The sequence below is a fragment of the Mobula hypostoma genome, chromosome 23 (assembly GCF_963921235.1).
Source record: "Mobula hypostoma chromosome 23, sMobHyp1.1, whole genome shotgun sequence".
Classification (NCBI taxonomy): Eukaryota; Metazoa; Chordata; class Chondrichthyes; order Myliobatiformes; family Myliobatidae; genus Mobula; species Mobula hypostoma.
The window spans coordinates 6,761,251-6,782,479 of NC_086119.1; the positions used below are offsets into that span (position 1 = coordinate 6,761,251).

Below are 21,229 nucleotides of genomic sequence, written 5' to 3' on the forward strand. Positions count from 1 at the left end.
TATTAATAATAACATTGTTATTAATGACTATAGGAACTGCTGTCAATGATGATGTTTCATCAGTGTTAGGGGATTATGAAATAAGGAAATCAAAGGAATTGCCATTAAGACAAAAGGAGATGTCAAAAGGAACACTTTAAAGTTCAAAGCAAATTTATTATCCAAGTACATACACAGTATTTCACCACATACAACCCCAAGCTTCATTTTCTTGCTGGCATACTCATTAATCCAAAATAGATGAATCCATGAAAGACTGCCCCAAATTGGGCATTCAACCAATGTGCAAAAGACAAACTGCACAAATACAAACATAAAGAAATAATAACAATAAGTAAATAAGCAATAAATATTAAGCATATGAAGAGTCCCTGAAGATGAGTCCATAGGTTGTGGGAATATTTCAATTATGAAGGGAAGTTGAGTGAAGTTATCAACTGTAGTTCAAGAGCCTGATGGCTTAAGGGTAATAACTACCCCTGAGGCTTCTGCATCTTCTCCTTGATGGTAGCAACAAGAAGAGAGCATGATGGTAGGTAGGGGTCCCTGATGATGGATGTTGCTTTCCTGTAATGTTTCATGTAGATATGTTCAATGGTTGGGAAGGCTTTACCTGTAATGGACTGGGCTGTATCTACTACTTTTGGAGGATTTTCCTTTCGAGGGCATTGATGCTTCCATACCTGGCTGTGATGCAGCCAGCCAATATACTCTCCACTACACATCTATAGAAGTTTGTCAGTTTTAGACGTGATGTCAAATCTTCACAAGTTCCTAAGGAAGTAGAGGCGCTGCCATGCTTGCTTTGCAATTGCACTTAGGTGCTGGGCCCAGGACAGATCCTCTGAAATAACAACACCAAGGAATTTGAAGTTGCTGACTCTCTGCACCTTTGATTCTCCAATGATTATGGCTCATGGCCTGGCTTCCTCCTCCTGAAGTGAGTAATCTGCTCCTTGGTCTTGCTGACACTGAGTAAGAGGTTGTTGTTATGCCACCACTCAGCCAGATTTTCAGTCTCCCTCCTATATGCTGATCCGTCACCACCTACGATTTGGCCTACGGCAGTGGTGTCATTAGTAAACTTGAATATGGCATTGAAGCTATGCTTAGCCACACAGTCATAAGTGTAAAGTGAGTAGAGTGGGGGCTAAGCATACAGCCTTGTGGTGCACCTGCTGGAATCCGTAGAGATGTTGCTGCCAATCCAAACTCACTAGGGTCCAGAAATCCAGGATTCAATTGCACAAAGAGGAGGCCGCATGTGCCAGCTAGGCACTAAGGGTGCAGACGACAATGATTGCACAAAGAGGTATTAAGGCCAAGATCTTGAAGCTTATTGATTAATTCTGAGGATATGATGGCATTGAATGCTGAGCTGTAATTGGTAAAGAGCATCCTGACACATGCATCTTTGCTGCTTAGATGTTCTAGGGTTGAGTGAAGAGGCAGTGAGATGGCATTTGCTGTGGACCTGTTGCACCGGTAGGCAAATTGGAGCGGATCCAAGTCACTTCTCAGGCAGGAGTCAACATGTTTCATCACCAACCTCTCAAAACACTTCATCACTGTGGATGTAAGTGCAACTGGACAATACTTGTTAAAAATACTACTAAACCATGGTATGAGAAAAGTATCATTGATATCAGTTTATAAGTTTTAAAATAGAAAATAATCAAACAGATAAAAGCATTGAGATTAATCTTGTTACTTGAGAATATATTGGTAAGCACAAGGGAGGGTTTTAAGACATACCACAAAATGTTGTCACCAGAATTAAGCACTGTTCTACTTAAGATGAACATCTGACATACAGCTTGTTATTTATTTTTTTAGATATACAGCATGGAATAAGCTCTTCCAGCTGCACAGCCTAATAATCCTTGATTTAACCCCAGCCTAATCAGGACACAATTTATAATGGCCAGTTAACATACTAACAAGTACATCTTTGGACAGTGGGGGAAAACTGGAAAATCTGGAGAAAACCCATGCATTCCAGAGGAAAGCGGCCAGTGCGTGAGTGGGCCAGTGAAGGAGTGAAGCTTTGAGGCTTTGACTCGAGAGGCTTCGATGAGAAGAGGCGGAGGACAAGCTAGCTCGCAGTTAGTTTTTACAATGTCTCCTGAGACGGTGATGTGCCTCTCATGTGAGATGTGGCAGTCTTGGGGGAACTCCCCACTCCTGCAGAGTCACATCTGCCAGAAGTGCATACGGCTGAGCGATCTGGAAGACCGTGTAAGGAGTCTGGAGCAGCAGCTGGATGACCTTTGACTCATAAGGGAGAATGAGGCAGTCATAGATGAGAGCTACAGAGAGGTAGTCACACCTAGGCTGTCGGAAGCAGGTCGTTGGGTGACAGTCAGAGGGGGGAAAGCGAAGGTGAGCAGACAGGTAGTGCAGAGCACCCCTGTAGCCATTCCCCTGAATAATAAGTTTACCGTCCTGGATACTGTTGGCGGGGACGACCGACCAGGTGTGAGCCACGGTGGCAGGGCCTCCGGCACTGAGTCTGACCCTGTGGTGCGGAAGGGTGGGACGGAGAAGAGGAGAGCTGTCGTCATTGGAGACTCTATAGTCAGGGGAGCAGACAGGAGATTTTGTGGACGTGAGAAGGACATCCGCATGGTTTGTTGCCTCCCGGGTGCCAGGGTCCGGGATGTCTCTGACCGGGTGCACGACATCCTGGTACGAGAGGAAAAGCAACCAGAAGTCATGATACATGTTGGGACCAACGACATAGGCAGAAAGAGGGATGAGGTCCTGAAGTGTGAGTTTCGGGAACTAAGCAGAAGGTTGAGGAACAGGACCTCAAAGGTGGCGTACTCAGGATTGCTGGCAGTGCTACGTGACAGTGATGGTAAGAATTGGAGGAGATGGCAGTTGAATGCGTGGCTGAGGAGTTGGTGCAGGGAGCAGGGTTTTAGATTTTTAGATCATTGGGATCTCTTCTGGGGAAGGTGGGACATGTACAGATTGGATGGGTTGCACCTGAACTCGAGGGGGAGCAATATCCTTGCAGGTAGGTTTGCTAGCATGGTTCGGGAGGGTTTAAATTAATTTGCGAGGGGGATGGGACCCAGAGCGATAGAGCAGTGAAAGAAGTGCATGGAGTAAAGCCAGATCTAACATACAGAGAGGCTTTGAGGAAAGAGAAACAGAATAAACGGTGTAAAGACAGTAAGGTAGAAGGGCTGAAATGTGTGTACCTCAATGCAAGAAGCATCAGGAACAAAGGTGATGAACTGAGAGCTCGGATACATAAATGGAATTATGATGTAGTGGCCATTACAGAGACTTGGCTGGCACCAGGGCAGGAATGGATTCTCAATATTCCTGGATTTCAGTGCTTTAAAAGGGATAGAGAGGGCGGAAAAAGGGGAGGAGGGGTGGCATTACTGGTCAGGGATACTATTACAGTTACAGAAAGGGTGGGTAATGTAGCAGGATCCTCTTTTGAGTCAATATGGGTGGAAGCCAGGAACAGGAAGGGAGCAGTTACTCTATTGGGGGTATTCTATAGGCCCCCTGGTAGCAGCAGAGATACAGAGGAGCAGATTGGGAGACAGATTTTGGAAAGGTGCAAAAATAACAGGGTTGTTATCATGGGTGACTTTAACTTCCCTAATATTGATTGGCACTTGATTAGTTCCAAGGGTTTAGATGGGGCAGAGTTTGTTAAGTGTGTCCAGGACGGATTCCTGTCACAGTATGTGGACAGGCCGACCAGGGGGAATGCCATACTAGATCTAGCACGAGGTAATGAACCGGGACAGGTCACAGATCTCTCAGTAGGTGAGCATCTGGGGGACAGTGACCACCGCTCCCTGGCCTTTAGCATTATCATGGAAAAGGACAGAATCAGAGAGGACAGGAAAATTTTTAACTGGGGAAAGGCAAATTATGAGGTTATAAGGCTAGAACTTGCGGGTGTGAATTAGGATGACGTTTTTGCAGGGAAATGTACTATGGACATGTGGTCGATGTTTAGAGATCTCTTGCGGGATGTTAGGGATAAATTTGTCCCGGTGAGGAAGATAAAGAATGGTAGGGTGAAGGAACCATGGGTGACAAGTGAGGTGGAAAATCTAGTCAGGTGGAAGAAGGCAGCATACATGAGGTTTAGGAAGCAAGGATCAGATGGGTCTATTGAGGAATATAGGGAAGCAAGGAAGGAGCTTAAGAAGGGGCTGAGAAGAGCAAGAAGGGGGCATGAGAAGGCCTTGGCGAGTAGGGTAAAGGAAAACCCCAAAGCATTCTTCAATTATGTGAAGAAAAAAAGGATGACAGGAGTGAAGGTAGAACTGATTAGAGATAAAGGTGGGAAGATGTGCCTGGAGGCTGTGGAAGTGAGCGAGATCCTCAATGAATACTTCTCTTCGGTATTCACCAATGAGAGGAAACTTGATGATGGTGAGGACAATATGAGTGAGGTTGATATTCTGGAGCATGTTGATATTAAGGGAGAGGAGGTGTTGGAGTTGTTAAAATACATTAGGACAGATAAGTCCCCAGGGGCCTGACGGAATATTCCCCAGGCTGCTCCATGAGGCAAGAGAAGAGATTGCTGAGCCTCTGGCTAGGATCTTTATGTCCTCGTTGTCCACGGGAATGGTACCGGAGAATTGGAGGGAGGCGAATGTTGTCCCCTTGTTCAAAAAAGGTAGTAGGAATAGTCCAGGTAATTGTAGACCAGTGAGCCTTACATCTGTGGTGGGAAAGTTGTTGGAAAAGATTCCTAGAGATAGGATCTATAGGCATTTCAGGGACAGTCAGCATGGCTTTGTGAAGGGCAGATCATGTCTAACAAGCCTGATAAAGTTCTTTGAGGAGGTGACCAGGCATATAGATGAGGGTAGTGCAGTGGATGTGATCTATATGGATTTTAGTAAGGCATTTGACAAGGTTCCACACAGTAGGCTTATTCAGAAAGTTAGAAGGCATGGGATCCAGGGAAGTTTCGCCAGGTGGATTCAGAATTGGCTTGCCTGCAGAAGGCAGAGGGTGGTGGTGGAGGGAGTACATTCAGATTGGAGGATTGTGACTAGTGGTGTCCCACAAGGATCTGTTCTGGGACCTCTACTTTTCGTGATTTTTATTAACAACCTGGATGTGGGAGTAGAAGGGTAGGTTGGCAAGTTTGCAGACGACACGAAGGTTGGTGGTGTTGTAGATAGTGTAGAGGATTGTCAAAGATCGCAGAGAGACATTGATAGGATGCAGGAGTGGGCTGAGAAGTGGCAGATGGAGATCAAACCCAGAGAAGTGTGAGGTGGTACACTTTGGAAGGACAAACTCCAAGGCAGAGTACAAAGTAAATGGCAGGATACTTGGTAGTGTGGAGGAGCAGAGGGATCTCGGGGTACATGTCCACAGATCCCTGAAAGTTGCCTCACAGATGGATAGGGTAGTTAAGAAAGCTTATGGGGTGTTAGCTTTCATAAGTCCAGGGATAGAGTTTAAGAGTCACGATGTAATGATGCAGCTCTATAAAACTCTGGTTAGGCCACACTTGGAGTACTGTGTCCATTTCTGGTCATCTCACTATAGGAAGGATGTGGAAGCATTGGGAAGGGTACAGAGGAGATTTACCAGGATGCTGCCTGGTTTAGAAAGTATGCATTATGATCAGAGATTAAGGGAGCTAGGGCTTTACTCTTTGGAGAGAAGGAGGATGAGAGGAGACATGATAGAGGTGTACAAGATAATAAGAGGAATAGATAGAGTGGATAGCCAGCGCCTCTTTCCCCAGGGCACCACTGCTCAATACAAGAGAACATGGCTTTAAGGTAAGGGGTGGGAAGTTCAAGGGGGATATTACTCAGAGAGTGGTTGGTGCGTGGAATGCACTACCTGAGTCAATGGTGGAGGCAGATACACTAGTGAAGTTTAAGAGACTACTAGACAGGTATATGGAGGATTTTAAGGTGGGGGCTTATATGGGAGGCAGGGTTTGAGGGTCAGCACAACATTGTGGGCCAAAGGGCCTGTACTGTGCTGTACTATTCTATGTTCTATGTTCTATATCCAGATAATGTTGGAATTGAACTCCAAACCCCAACGTCCTGAGCTGTAATAGCATCTTGCCAATCACTACTCTATCGTGGCACCCTAACATCGGAAAATAAATAATAGTTCTTTATTAAGCCAAGCAATCATACACATATTTCTTTCACATATTCATTTTATCATTGAAATATAACTAATATATCCATAGTTGCTAATGAACAACACCTGAAATCATTTGCACATTTATGAGTAGGTTGTATTAAATTTCACATGACATAGTCAGATAAGGGGTTTCTCCTATTTCTAGATTCAAGAACCAATTTTAAGGTTTAATCCACTGATTAGAGACAAAGTACCACAGCACAAAACAGGCCCTTCAACCCATATAATCCATTCTGAACTGTTATTCTGTTTAGTCCAATTAACCAGAACCTGGACAATCGCTCTCCATACCCTTTCTATCCATGTTAGTTTCTCTCAAACATTGCAAATGAACCCGGTTCCACCATTTCCACTAGCAGTTTGTACATTTGATTGTATTTCTGTCTAAAGGTCAAAAAGCTAAATATTTCTGCTTATTTAACTTTGACTGCCAGTTCCTTTCTGAAGTACCTTTGTTTTCCCCATCCTTTATTACGTTATAGTACGACTGCAGCAATGCATCAAAGTCACTTTTGTCACCTCCTTTTGACTCGACAATGACTGTCTTTATTTCCTCCAGCTTCCCCCATAATCCTGTGAGCATCCAGCGACTTTGCAGCTTGTCCAGCATCTGGAAGATATAGGCAGGATATACTTTTGGATACAAGAAGCAATGTGATTTTGATTTCACTGAATAAAATTTAAACAAATGAACAAAGATTTAAATAATTATTAATGCTGAATATCCACTGCTCAAGTGTAAGAATACTTAACAAATTGAGACCAAATATAGCTTTCAAATTAAGTAGATTTGGATGGCAAATCATTCACTGGACCAAACTAATTACTTTTTCCAAATTCATAGTCAAACAGCAAGAAAGTAGGTCCTTTGGCCCATCTTATCCATGGTGACCAAAATGCCTATCTACTGTACACCAATCCTATTTGCCATATCCCTCTAAATCTCCTATGTATGTACCTTTCCAAAAGTCTTTTAAATGTTGCAATTGTATCTGCCCTTTAACATCTCCTCTGGCAGCTTATTCCATATATCCATCATCCTCTGTGTGGGCAAACAAACTTCCAAATTCCCTTTAATTTTTATTCTCACCCTAAACTACTGGTACTACTGGAGGGTTTTGGCCTGAAACGTCAACTGTACTCTTTTCCTAGATGCTGCCTGGCCTGCTGAGTTCCTCCAGCACTTCATGCACGCTGCTCGAATTTCCAGCATCTACAGATCTTCTCTTGTTTGTGATTGGATTAAACCTACACCCTCTAGCTTTTAACACTACAATCCTGGGAGAAAGACTGTGATTATCGACCTTATCTATACCCCTTCATAATTTTATAAATCTTTATGAGGTCACCCTCAGCTCCTCCTCTCCAGGTAAAAGGTTGCAGCTTTCCTTATCTCTCCATATAACTCTAGCCCTCCAGTCTAGGAAGCAATTCCTAAATTTTTTTCTGCATACTCGCCAGTATGTTATTTTGATATATTCGTGTTAACATTTTAACTGTCCACATAAGGCTGTCATACTGCAATTTCTTCCACCCCTCTGCAGAGTCTCCACCAACAAATGGGTGTAATTATGAAGAATACATTTAGATAAAGCAGTTCCCATGTAATTTATATGGAGACCAGTTAAAACCATGTAAAAATGTTATATTTCTCTTGGATTAATAGAGTACATACAAAAAAACATGAAGAGTTTATCTTTTGGATATTTTTTATGTCATGGGCTGTAAAACACAGTCTAGTTAACAGTGAAAAAAAACTATTATGAGCTATCAAGGAAAGTACTTTGACCTCTTAGTAAATGCTTTGGCTGCATACAAGTAGTACAGCATCAAAGGCACAAGTTTACATTCAATTGCTAACCATCATTTTGTCAATTATCAAGTAAGAATTCAGTGCAAATATTCACAATAATCAACTTACTGAAGCATCACGTTTAGGGAGGAATTGCATTATACTGCTTCCCTGTAGCAAAGCTCACTATAAGCAGGTTCTATACACTAATTAACAGCAGCAATTAGAAATGTACAGTAAATAGTAAAATGTTGCTCAAGTATCTCCTAAAGGCCTTGGCACACAGGGTCTGACAACAATTTTCTTGGTCCTCTTTATTATTTTTTTCTATGGATCACGGAGTAGAGAGATCTATATGTAATGGTAAAGAAGATAAACCTCTGCTGTTTTCATGGTGCCTTCTTCTCACTACTATCATCAGGCAGGAGGTTCAGAAGCCTCAAGTCCCACACCTCCAGATGCTGTAGTTATTATTCTATAATTACAACATAGGAGACCATTTGATCCATTGAGTCTCTGCCAGCTCTCAGAGCATTCCCATCAATCACTTTCCCCAACTTTTTCCATGCAGCTTGACTCTCATACCATCCACCTACACTATGGACAATTTAGAGTAGAATTATAGAACATAGAACTACAAAGGAACAGGTCCTCTGGCCCATAATGTTTGCCAGACTAAATGAACTGGTAACTAAATATCTAAGTAAATTAATCCCTTCTGCCTTCACAATGTCCATATTACTCTATTCTCAGCACATTCTTCTGGCTATCTAGAGCATATAAACCGCTTTATCGTATTTTTTAGATTAGATTATGAGAACACTCAGTCCTTGTTTATTGTCATTTAGAAATGCATGCATTAAAAAATGATACAATGTTCCTCCAGAATGATATCACAAGAAACACAGGATAAAACAAGACTAAAACTGACAAAAACCACAAAATTATAACACAAACATGAGGAAATCTGCAGATGCTGGAAATTCAAGCAACACACATAAAAGTTGCTGGTGAACGCAGCAGGCCAGGCAGCATCTCTAGGAAGTGGTACAGTTATAACATATAACATATAGTTATATGTTATAATTATAACATATAGTTACAACAGTACAAAGCAATACCGTAATTTGATAAAGAGCAGACCATGCGCACTGTAAAAAAAAGTCTCAAAGTGTCCTAATAGCCTCATCACCTCTCGCAGACGGTAGAAGGGAGAAACTCTCCCTGCCATGAACCTCCAAGCGCCGCAAACTTGCCGATGCAGCACCATTGGAAGCACCCGACCGCTTCCACCATCACACCCACCACTTGTAGTTTAAAAAAAAGTATCCTACCCATCTCCTTTGAGCTAACTCTTCCCACCTTAAATGTATATTTCGTAGTACCAGACATTTTAACCCTTGCGAAAAGCATCTCAGGGTCCCAGGACACTGGAAATTTGGTGTCAGAGGCCAGAATTAAAGTTAAAGAGTCGTATCTTCTAAGAAAAATGTTTAAGCTGCCAACCAACAGATCTTTGAAACATGGGAGGGAATCGGAGTACTTGGGGGCAAATGCACATGGACACAGGGACATAGCACACGGGGCTTAAGATTGAACATAGATCAATGAATCAATGAGACACTGGCTCAGCTGCCTCCTTATCATGCTGACCTTCAACTTGCACAGGCTGATAGTCATGACAGCATAGCAGTTAGCACAATGCTTTACAGCACCAGCGGCAAGGTGGGGGTATCAAAGTTCAAAGTAAAGTTAATATCAAAGCCTGTCACTTTGATGTATTACTCAGGGTAGTATATGCCATGATATACTACTATGAGATTAGTTTTCTTGTGGGCATTCACAGTAGATACAAAGAAAAACAAAAGAATCAATGAGAAACTACACACAAACAACCAATGTGGAAAGGCTTCCAGCCGCTGTCTGTAAGGAGTTTCTACGTTCTCCCCATGATCGCATGGGTTTTCTCTGGGTGCTCTGGTTTTCTCCTACATTGCAAAGATGTATGGTTAGGGCAAGGGTTCCCAATGTGGGGTCAGTTAATGGTAAGGCCCCATGGCATAAAAAAGGTTGGAAATCCCTGGGTTAGGATTCGTGAGTTTTGGGCACCAGAAGCGTCGCATTACTTGTGGACTGTCTAGCACGATCTTTGATTAATTGATTTGATGCAAGCAATGTATTTCACTATCAGCTTCAATATACATGTGACTAATAAAGCCAATCTTTATTTTTTGATATTTTATGTAGACAAACAATGCCAATGAGATAAAATTTCTCCTCATTTGATATTGAGAGAATACACATCACAGTTCTAATAATATCGCTTTCATTCAATATGCCAAATTGATGAAGAAATAGTATCCATGAATAAGCTTAAATTTATTTTCAATGAAAAAATAAATTTTGGGTACTCTTAAATACAACTGTACATGGCATAACATCGAAGAAAGATTGCACATCTTTTTCAATCATCCTCCTTTCTTAGTACCAGCCCAATCCACACCAATTTTTTTTTGAAGAATGCCTCTGGTAAAGTTATTTACAATTTAAGACTTTCAAACTGATTCTGACACAAGTTAAATGATACCTTTCAAATCCATACCCATAATTTTCCATCTACTGTCAAACTTGTTAACTTTTTTCCTTGTTGCCATATGCGCCATCACATCACAACATGCAATATCATTATGTGAAAACTGATCCTACCAACTCTGTTTTAATTTTTATTTCATTTAGAGATACATAAAGGTAGCAGGCTCTTTTGGTCCAATGACCCATTACAACTTACACTATACTAAACTCTACCTTCATAAAGTTATTAGCTTCATTTAGGAAACAGAAAAATTCTGAATATTCTTTTAAATGGTAAAATACTGAGAAATATTGATGCTCACATGGATCTGTGTTTTGATGAAAGTATAAATAACATTAGGGTGTTTAGAGGTTAAGAAGGAAGAAGCTTTGGGCCTCTTAATGAGCATTATGGTGGATAAGTCCTCAGGCCCAGGTTATTGAAGGAGGCAAGGAGGCAAAATACAAGATTGCAGGGGCCTTGACCAGTATATTTGTCCCCTCTATAGACACCGGCAAGGTCCCAGAGGACTGACAAGTGTCTAATGTTGTACCTCTATTTCAGAAGGGAACAAGGGAAAATCCTGGGAACTATAGATCACCGAGTCTCATGTCAGTTGTAGGGAAATTGCTGGAGAAAATTCTTAGGCATATGATATATAAGCATTTGGAAACCCATGGCCTAATTAGGGAAAGTCAGCATGGCTTTGTGCATGGCAAGTTATGCCTTACTAACTTGACTGAGTTTTTTTGACAAGGTGACAAGAGAGATTGATGAGGGTAGGGCAGTGGATGTTGTCTACATGGATTTTAGTAAGGCATTTGAAAAAGTCCCTCATAGGAGGCTAATTCAGAAGATTAAGATGTGTGGGGTCTGCGGTGAATTGGCCGTTTGGATTCAGAACTGACTTGCACATCGAAGACAGAGTAGTTGCCAAAGGGGCTTATTCGAACTGGAGGTCGGTAATTAGTGGAGTTCCACAGGGATCTGTGCTGGGACCTCTGCTGTTTGTAATGTATATAAATGTAGATGGGTAGGTTAGTAAGTTTGCAGATGATACCAAAATAGGTGGAGTTGTGGATAGTGTAAAAAACTGGCAAAGAATACACTGTGATATAGATCAGTTTTAAATATGGGCAGAGAAATGGCAGTTGGAATTTAACCCAGATAAATGTGAGGTGTTGCACCTTGGAAGGGCAAATGCAAGGAGGTAGTACATTGTTTTGGGAAAGGTCCTTAAAAGTGTTGCTGAGCAGAAAGAACTTGGGATCCAAGTTCATAGCTCCTTGAAAATGGCTACACAGGTCAATAAGGTGATTAAGGAGCCTTTGCTTTTATCAGTAAAGGCATTGGGTTCAATAGTCGAAAGGTTATGTTACAATTTTATAAAACTCTGGTTAAGCCACGTTAGGAGTATTGCATACAGTTCTGGTCACCCCACTGTAGGAAGAATGCTGAGGCTTTGGAAAGCGTGCAGAAGAGGTTTACCAGAATGTTGTCTGGGTTAGAGTATATGTGCTATCATGAGAGGCTGGATAAACTCGGGTTGTTTTCTTTGGAGTACCGGAGGCTGATGGACAATCTGATGGAGGTTTATTAAATTATGAGAGGCATAGATAGAGTGGACAGAGAGCATCTTGTACCCAGGGTTGAAATGTCTAATACCAGAGGGGATGGACTGAAGGTGAGAGGGGATAGGTTCAAGGGGGATGTGAGGAGTAAATTTTTTTTGCTCAGAGTGGTGGATGTCTGGAAAATGCTGGCTGGTATGGTGGTAGAGACAAATACATTAGAGATATTTAAAGAGACGTTTGGATAGGCACATGGATATAAGGAAGATAGAGGGATCTGGATATTGTGTAGGTAGGAGGGATTAGTGTTTGGGTGTTTTAAATGTGCTTTTTAGCTGGTTTGGCACAATATTGTGGGCTGAATGGCCTGTTCCTGAGCTGTACGTTTCTATGAAAGCTAACTCAGATTCATCAAGTAGGGTAAGCTGGAATCCAAGTGGTACACTGGCCTTAATTGCAAGACTATTTGAGCGCAAGAATAAAAATATGCCACCATCATGAGTCCTGAGTGCTGTGTACAATTTTGATCTCACTTCCTAAAAAGGTATATTTGCCATATAGACAATGCAGCCAAGATGAGACTGATTCCTGGAATGACAGATCTGCCATAAAAAGAGATTAAGGAGGTAGGCCTCTTACTTAGAGACCAAAAACATACAATATTATGGAGGACTTGGTAGAATACATTCAGGGAGGGTATTTTCATGGCTGAACTATGTCTTTATTCCAAAATGAGAACGCAATTTGGGACTGAAATTAGGAGTAATTTAAATCTGAAGGGCTATGAAGACTCAGTCATTGATTGCATTTAAAACTGAGATTAACAGAATTCTGGAGAAATTAAGGGATAAATTAGGAATATGTTGGGCATCAAGAGAAAAACCAACAGTGATCTTATTGAATGACAAGGGACCAAAAGGCTCCATCCTGCTCCAATTTATTATGTTCTTTTATTCACTTCATATTTATCTTAAATGTCACTTAGTGTAATTTACATACATAGATGTATCTTTAACAATATACATATTTGTACTTAAAAACCCCCATCTCTGTAATCAGGATCTTTAAAGTGTGACCTTTACAATCTGAGCAAAAGTAACATTAACATCACCACCCACTGAAAATCACAGCATTACCAGTCAAGGCAAAGTTTATCAGGTTTTCTAATGCACTCAGTTTCTTTTGACCATATACTGTAATTCTTCTATATCATACCAGCAGTTCAAAGTTTATATTTAAAACAATACATTTTTGAACACTTTTTAAGACGACATAAATTTAGTGAGTGGATGTCGAGCACTTCTATTCACCAAGAGTTTTTGTGGCCTAAACAGAGTAAAAGTTACAATATCATTGGGCCTGCATCCTGCAAGAAACAGCAGATCACACACCTCCAAACAATTTATATATTTAGAAAGCAGTAAGAAAATTTCTTCTTGATCAAAACTTTCAATTCATGACATGCAAAGATGACACAATTGTCCTAACTCCTTCTGCATTACTGCTTTTCTCATGGATTTGCTGAGAACTTTTAACTTTGCATTCCTGCATTCATTACAGAGCTATTTTACAAGAATAATTAAATACCTCAATTACAGATTTCCATTCTCCAATTGTATTGGAAACTGCTGCAGAAACGGTACATGTTAAAATCAAATATCCTAATCTGGAAGAACATCTCTGTGGTTGCCCAGAAATTTTTGATTTTAATCTGTACTGACTGCTTCATGCACTGACAGCAGCTTATATCTACATAATCAAGAAACTGGGAAACAAATCATTTTAATTAACTAACAACTTGTATTATATAGATAGCACCCCTGAAACATCCCAAGGCACTGCATATTAAAATAAACACAAAACCACACATGGAGAGATTAGAATAGTGACTTCAAGTTTGGTCAGGAAGATTTTAAGAAGTATCTTAAAGAAATAAATGTAGAGAATTAGGCATAACCTTTAGAACTAAAATAAAATAATTTCAATAAAGTGACTTCCAAGTTTAAATAAAAATACAAAACATTTTAAACATCTGAGGATATTGTGAAGGATACTGGTGGGTTAGGAACCGGAAAGAAACAAGTAAGAGAAAGGGAGTTGTGAAGGAGGTGGAAGAACAAGGCTGGTGATGGAGAAGCAGGTCTGATGAATCCCTAACAGACAGAATTGCGACACCTGCAGAATTTAAATTCAAGAAAGCCACTGAATTATTGTAGGAAAATCCAGTTCTAGGAAGATATTTTATCACCTACTTAACTCCCCAGAATGCAACACCAGACCACTAGTGTGTCGGACTCTTTAGTGGTCTACTAAAATGGCCAAACAAGACTGCACAGTTCAGGACGCTGAAATCAGTAGACATAATCAACAATACTTTTTTTTAAATCAACCTGACAGAAAAATTAAAATTGTTTCTTTGTAAGATTATTTAACTACTTGAATATTTAAGTCATCTAACCTATATGTATCCAACTGATATAGTCTGCCTATCAGAGCTGACTGAGTACAATTAGAGACTCTACATTGGCTTACATGAGAATGTTGATATTGGTTCAGCAGTACTGCCAATTATAGCACCTTGCAGAGACCATGTGGTTGCTGCCTCTCCAGGTGTTTTGAGATGGCTGGTGTAAGCAATTCATGTCTGAGAATCTTTCTTGAGACCAGGGAGACTATATGCATGCACCAGATTTGAGGTCTTAATCTTCTTCATTTTTAACATCTGCCGGACGGTGCTGAGGATGTTCTACGAGTCTGTGATGGCTGGTGCGATCACGCTTGCTGTTGTGTGCTGGGGCAGCAGGCTGAGGGTAGCAGACACCAACTCATTCTAGTAAGGCCAGTGATGTTGTGGGGATGGAACTGGACTCTCTTATGGTGGCGTCTGAAAAGAGGATGCTGTCCAAGTTGCATGCTGTCTTGGACAATGTCTCCTAACCACTACATAATGTACTGGGTGGGCACAGGTGTACATTCAGCCAGAGACTCATTCAATCGAGATGCAACAGAGAGTGTCATAGGAAGTCATTCCTGTCTGTGGCCGTCAAACTTTACAACTCCTCCCTTGGAGGGTCAGAGACCCTGAGCCAATAGGCTGGTCCTGGACTTATTTCCTGGCATAATTTACATATTACTATTTAACTATTTATGGTTTTATTACTATTTAATTATTTATGGTGCAACTGTAACGAAAACCAATTTCCCCCGGGATCAATAACGTATGACTATGACTATTTCTCAATTTCTCTTAACCTATCTAAGGCTAAGTTGGAACACCGTGGGCCGTATGGCTTTTATTAGTAACATCTGCTTTCATTAAGAGGTAGTTTCCAAGATATGCAAAATGGTCCACATTTCCTAAGGCAATAGGATGGGGGCGGGGGGGGGGGGCGGCAGTTAGAGGGTTTGGAAAAAGACCATGGTTTTGCAGATGTTGAATGCAAAACTCATTCTCCTGTGTTTCAGTGAACAAGTAGAGGTTGACTTGGAGCTTACCCTTTGAATGTGCACCCATGCAATGCGTAGCTGCTCGATTGCGAAGTTGGGATGAACTTGTTTCTGGAGTGGTGGCAATGTGTGTTAGCTGCCTTCCACTCCAGCAGGAAGATTTTTTGGAGGTGAGGCATTGAGATGAAAAGATTGAGAAACATGATGAGATAGTAACATAGCCTTACTTGATACTTATCTTCAGGAGTTTGGGTTTTTGGCTGGTTAATATCATAGACTGTATACCAGTCTATAGATGAAAGATGGAAACAAATTTTTGAGGGGAGCAAATTTTGAGGAAGATGCACCAATCACTCTCATATAAAGAGACATAGGTTGACTCCTTTCTCAATGAGGGCCATGATTATGGCCCCCCTAAATTATCCTGACATATAATCTTTGTAGATATGGGATTCATATATAACATCTGGGATAACTTGGAGAATCCATGCCCATCTTCTAATGCATAAAAATTCGACAGCTAAACATGAGGTCCAAATATCCTTTGTCCTATCTGAATTCACCTGAACAATGTTTGTTCTTTTCTAGACAAATTAAAATAATGTGCTTTATTGTTGGTTTTAAGAAGTGGTTGTTTCAATTTTTTTGTGGAAGCTGCTTTGATAGAACCTTAAATAAAGTTATGACAGGGTACAGATTTTTCTCCAGAGCTGGTCTTGCAAATTCAATCAGTTTGCAGGAATGTTATCAAGAACTTGGTAGAATGACAGACCAGAGTTAGTTTTGAATCTGATTACTTTGTACTATCACAATGTTCAGAATAATCACAAAGCAAAGCTGTGGTGTTTTAAGTCGACACAGGACCATAAGAATAATAAAAAATTCAGGCAAATTATAAAATCCATTGAGAGAAAAAAAATGTTAAAACAATAACACTTTTTTAAACTAAATAGCACATTACTCCACAAGCACGTGAGTAAAATTAAGTTACTGACAATGAGGTGAGTCTTGAAGTATTAAGTTCTAGGTAATGATTTAAAAAATAGTAGAATGAAAACACTGCAGTGGAAGGGAGAGTCAGGTAATCAATTATACAGAATTCAACACTGGGTCAAGCGGATAAGGCAAGACAATAGGTTAACAAAGTCACATGCTTTAACACAGAACAGATTGCAAAAGACATGGGGATCATCCTCAGGCTGACTTTCATACAGTCCACACATATGAATGAATGTTTAGGGAACCGGTGCGACAAATTTGCTGGCTGCTGCGGAGCAGTATGTTCCATGGGAGAACTCAGATTTCTCCAGCAAAAATTTTAAGATCAAAAGTAACATGTTAAATATTGGGTTCCACACTCGATGACTCAAATTTGAGAAGAACGTCCACCACAAATTTACTAATGTAAGAGGGTGTGTAAGGTGGGGGGGGGATGGGGGGGAGACTGGGAGTTTTGATGCTACTGTCGCTGGTCTACTCTGCAAGTGAGAGGATCTGAGACTGTTTTTGTCATTTTTCTCTGCAAGAAAGAGAATTGATGCTATTGTCGCTGTTTTTTCTTGCAGGGGAGGGAGTGGAGAATTTTGGGGTCTGTGAGTATTGTTTCCTTTTCTTTATGTATTTCATGGCTATCTGGAGAAGACAAATATTAGAGTTGTATAGCACATGCTTACTTTGACAATAAAATGAACCTTTGAACCTAATAGGCTCCAAGATGAGTTGGGAGTTCTAGAACAACACACTGCCTGCAGAAGGTAAAGTTGTTTATCCATAAGCGGTCTGCCTTCCATACTCCTTCTTCTTCTCCTTTCATTTCCATTTGAAGAAGTCAGCCACTGCCTGATGTGTGTTGCGACTCTATTGAGAACAATTGAATGCAAACTCCTCCAGCTTGTAATCTCCACACCAGTTTTCTTGACCACTAGATTAGGTGGGTTTGGATTTGCATGTTGGTTTGGGGAAAAAAAGCCACCATTTTTTGATGAGCATACAGTACAACAAGAATTTAACCTGCTGTAGACAGCAAGTCAATTCCTTGCTAATTTCCATACCCTGATTTTCAGTAAGATCTACTTCCAGTAAACTGGAAGTGTGTTCAGATGCAGTGGCCTTTCGGGGGACAACCGAAGGTGTTTTATTCTTTTTTTAAAGTGCAAGACAATGCTGGATTCCAAGAACTTCGGGTACTGCAGGTCCACCCCATCAGTGATCTGCTTTTTGGCAGAGTTGCTGGACTTGGTGCAGACCTTGTTGCTGCCTGCCACAGGAAGGCATCAGAGTTGGTGTACGAAGGCAGCATGCAGTGTAATTGTCAGTGATTTTCTTGAACATTTCTCTTGCAATCGCAAGACACTGCAAGCCTTTTTCCCTTCTTTGGTGGCGCAACAGATGGCAGGGTAGCTGCATGACCCAGGTTGTAGTGAGAACTAGGGCTCAAGCAGTGAGCTTGCCTGCCACTGTCCAGGAGGGGAGGTGCCAGAGTGTGGCTTCCATGTTCATTTGGGGGCTGGCCTCTCCCACTGGTGCTTCCCCCCCAGTGCTTGATCAGTGGAATGACAAGCTGGATTGCATGTGTGTTCGTCTACGGACTGCTGGGATCTGCACCATCAATTTGCGGGGCATGTCACTAAGGGACTTGGGGGACATATATATATGTCACACACACACACACAAACACACACGCTTTTTTGCATGACTATATATGCACTCGCTATCTCGAATGTGCTGTGTATGTTTTATAGCTTGGCCCCAGAGCAAGGCTATATTGTTCAACTGTATCCATGTATGGTTAAATGATAATTAAACTGCAATTTGATTTGGTTTGATTGACTTATCTACTTTCTCAAAGATTTCAAAATATTGACATTTCCCTAGTCCTTTGGAATTTTCTCAACAGGCCAGATATAACGCAATTGTGAGCTTATGTACCAGTTCTTTATCCAGGAGAATTTAAACTTATGCCCCTCTAGCCAGTTTTTCTAGGTTTGCATGATGGCACAACTGACTTCTTTAAGGATAAAATAATGATGGGGTGGAGGAAGAGTTATAATTCTCTATTAGAGCACTGAGATGGATTCCATAGTGGCAGTTAATTCACTGTTTAGGAGAGTTTCAAATGCTTCTTTCACCAACTTTGGTGACTTTACTTCCCTTATGGAGCATCATCCACAGGAACTTGGGCATAAAAAGCCTTTGCTTGCTGGAAGAGAACCCCATATTATGTTTCTCAGAATAATCTTAATTTCTTTGGCCTTTTCTGGCCATCACTTATGCAATGACCTTCCTTCATGGTTCAGTTTTAAGTTGCTGACGCAAGTCTTTCTTCCGCATGAGATGATGTTTCATCACATGCAGTGGCCTTTTCTTTTTTAATCAATCAGGGCCTGAATGTCAGCATCATTCTTCATCATCCAACCACGGTGATGATGGAAAATATAGCTGATACATAAAATATAACTGATGGAAATTTGGAAATTTTCATTATCAACATCAACTCTATACTGATAAACACATGAAAGAAAAGAGATTATGATGACCCTGCTTAAAACCCTTTTGGGTTCCAGGATATAGAATGATATTCACCAGGGTGATAGCTGACAAGAGGAAATACAATTATTGGGAAATACTTGGGGGAGAAAGGTCTTTATTCACTATAAAAATACAGATTTTAGTAATATGATTATAAGTGCTTTAATATGAAATACCGGAACAACAAAAAGCACCTGACTGTCCCCAGGAGTTAATCAGATTAAAAAACGGTATCATTTCAATAAAGGATTCTATGTAAGAGATTTGACACATGATATAAGAGGAATTTCTTTAGGTTCAGCAATTGAGGCAAAAGCTAAGATTATATTATTCAGGAGTAAAGAAAATGCCAAAGGAATAAAGAAACAGTGTGAAATGTAATCAGATCTATTTGCTTATCTGTTTGTATAGGATTAACTTCAACAAAGACTGTTTGGATTAAATATTTAATTCTTCCATATTGAAATCTCTATGTAATTCAGTATATTGGTGTACTCTTTATCTATGCCTGCTTTATAAAGAATTCAGTCTCTGCTTCATTTTGTCATTTGGTCTGCCAAAATTCATATCATGGTGGTGGAGCTTCAAAACAACGATTAAGAAAAACAAACTTAACAGTGTAAATAACACTCTGCAGCAATACTTTTATTAATTCAAGTTGTTGAGAGCCTATAGCTTCATTTAACTATAATTCTGCCATGTTTATATCTTAGGATAAGCTAAAATAATTCCTTGGGGCAAAGACTGATCTGAAAGCTCTTTTCCACACTCAAATCTTCATTATTTTGCTTCTGTTTTCTCCATTAATAAGAACAGCAGCAAAATCAAGGAACACTCTGCAATAAACTGGAAGTGGGTCAAAGAAGATCAAATTTAACTTTCAAATTACCATATAACTTACCAGATTTTAGAATGTGAGACCATTAAAGACTTCTGATGCTAAATCCCTAAGGAACTATATAGGGAAAATAATTTTTGTTTCCTTAAATTAATCATTAATCTCTTCCATCTCTGTGCTACCACATGCATTCCTCAATTTAATATATACTATAGTATTCCTTCGTCTGAGATCAGAGGTTAAAAAAATGATCATCAATATCTCACATCTTGCAATTTATACAAAGTGACTACATCAACTGTGCAACAAGTAATGTTAAATCAATTAAATATGTTTGCATTTACACTATTTTGTAATAAAATTCATGTTCTGAAACTTGTTCACAGCATTGTAAATGCATAAGTACAATAATAGGGAAACCTTAATTGCTATTCCACATTCTTTTCAAAAGGTGGATATAAAAATACAATTGAACAAAAGCCTGACAATTTTGACATGGTCACCACATCAAAATACATACTTTCTGAATTGCATTCAAAGTCATTCTCAAAGACTCCAAGCAACACACATAAAAGTTGCTTGTGAACGCGCAGGCCGGGCAGCATCTCTAGGAAGAGGTACAGTTCTAATTGAATTAATTCCTTCAAAGTGCATTGAATATTAAATAGACAAATTGGGCATTCTGCAAATTATTTACTCCAAAAATAGTGAAGAAATATAGAAACCTCCTTGGTCTTCCATGGGTTCTTAACTATTGCTGATAACTAATGAAATAATTATGACAGAGGCATTTCAAGGTCATCCAAATGTCTAACCTCTATCAGTATGGTACAGAAATGCATCAGACTTTCTTAAAACAGAAAATGATGGAAATAAGCAGGTCAGGAGAGAGAAATAGTTAAAAGTTTCAAATTAGTATCTTTGTCAGATTTATAGTATCTGATTTGATTTTTTTTTTGCTTTTCAGCCATATTATCATAAGAAAACAAGAAAATGGAAGCTGGAGTAGGATACCAGACCCTAAAGTCTGCCCATCATTAAATATGATCACGTTGGTTTCTGCTGGCCTCAACTCCTCCTCTGTGCCATTTCACCATAGCCCCCAATTCTTCTCTCTTTCAAATATCTATCTATCACATCCATAAATATATCTAAAACGATGTAGCTTCCACCACCCTTTGGGACAGAAAATTCTAGAGTTTCATCACCCTCTAGCAGAAGAGATTTTTACTTAATTCAATGTTAAATGACTAGCCTCTAAACTTGCAAATTTGTTCCTATGTACACGACCCTCCCACAAGTGAAACATC

General features: G+C 40.2%; 1 protein-coding gene across 1 annotated transcript in view; it reads right to left on the reverse strand.

The window, feature by feature from the left end:
• Nucleotides 1–21,229, reverse strand: part of brip1 (BRCA1 interacting helicase 1) — a 312,184-nt gene that overhangs the window by 111,016 nt on the left and 179,939 nt on the right. The window contains exon 15 of the mRNA XM_063031229.1: nt 6,622–6,781. Within this exon, the coding sequence (XP_062887299.1) occupies nt 6,622–6,781 (160 nt within the window). The remainder of the gene's footprint in view (nt 1–6,621; nt 6,782–21,229) is intronic.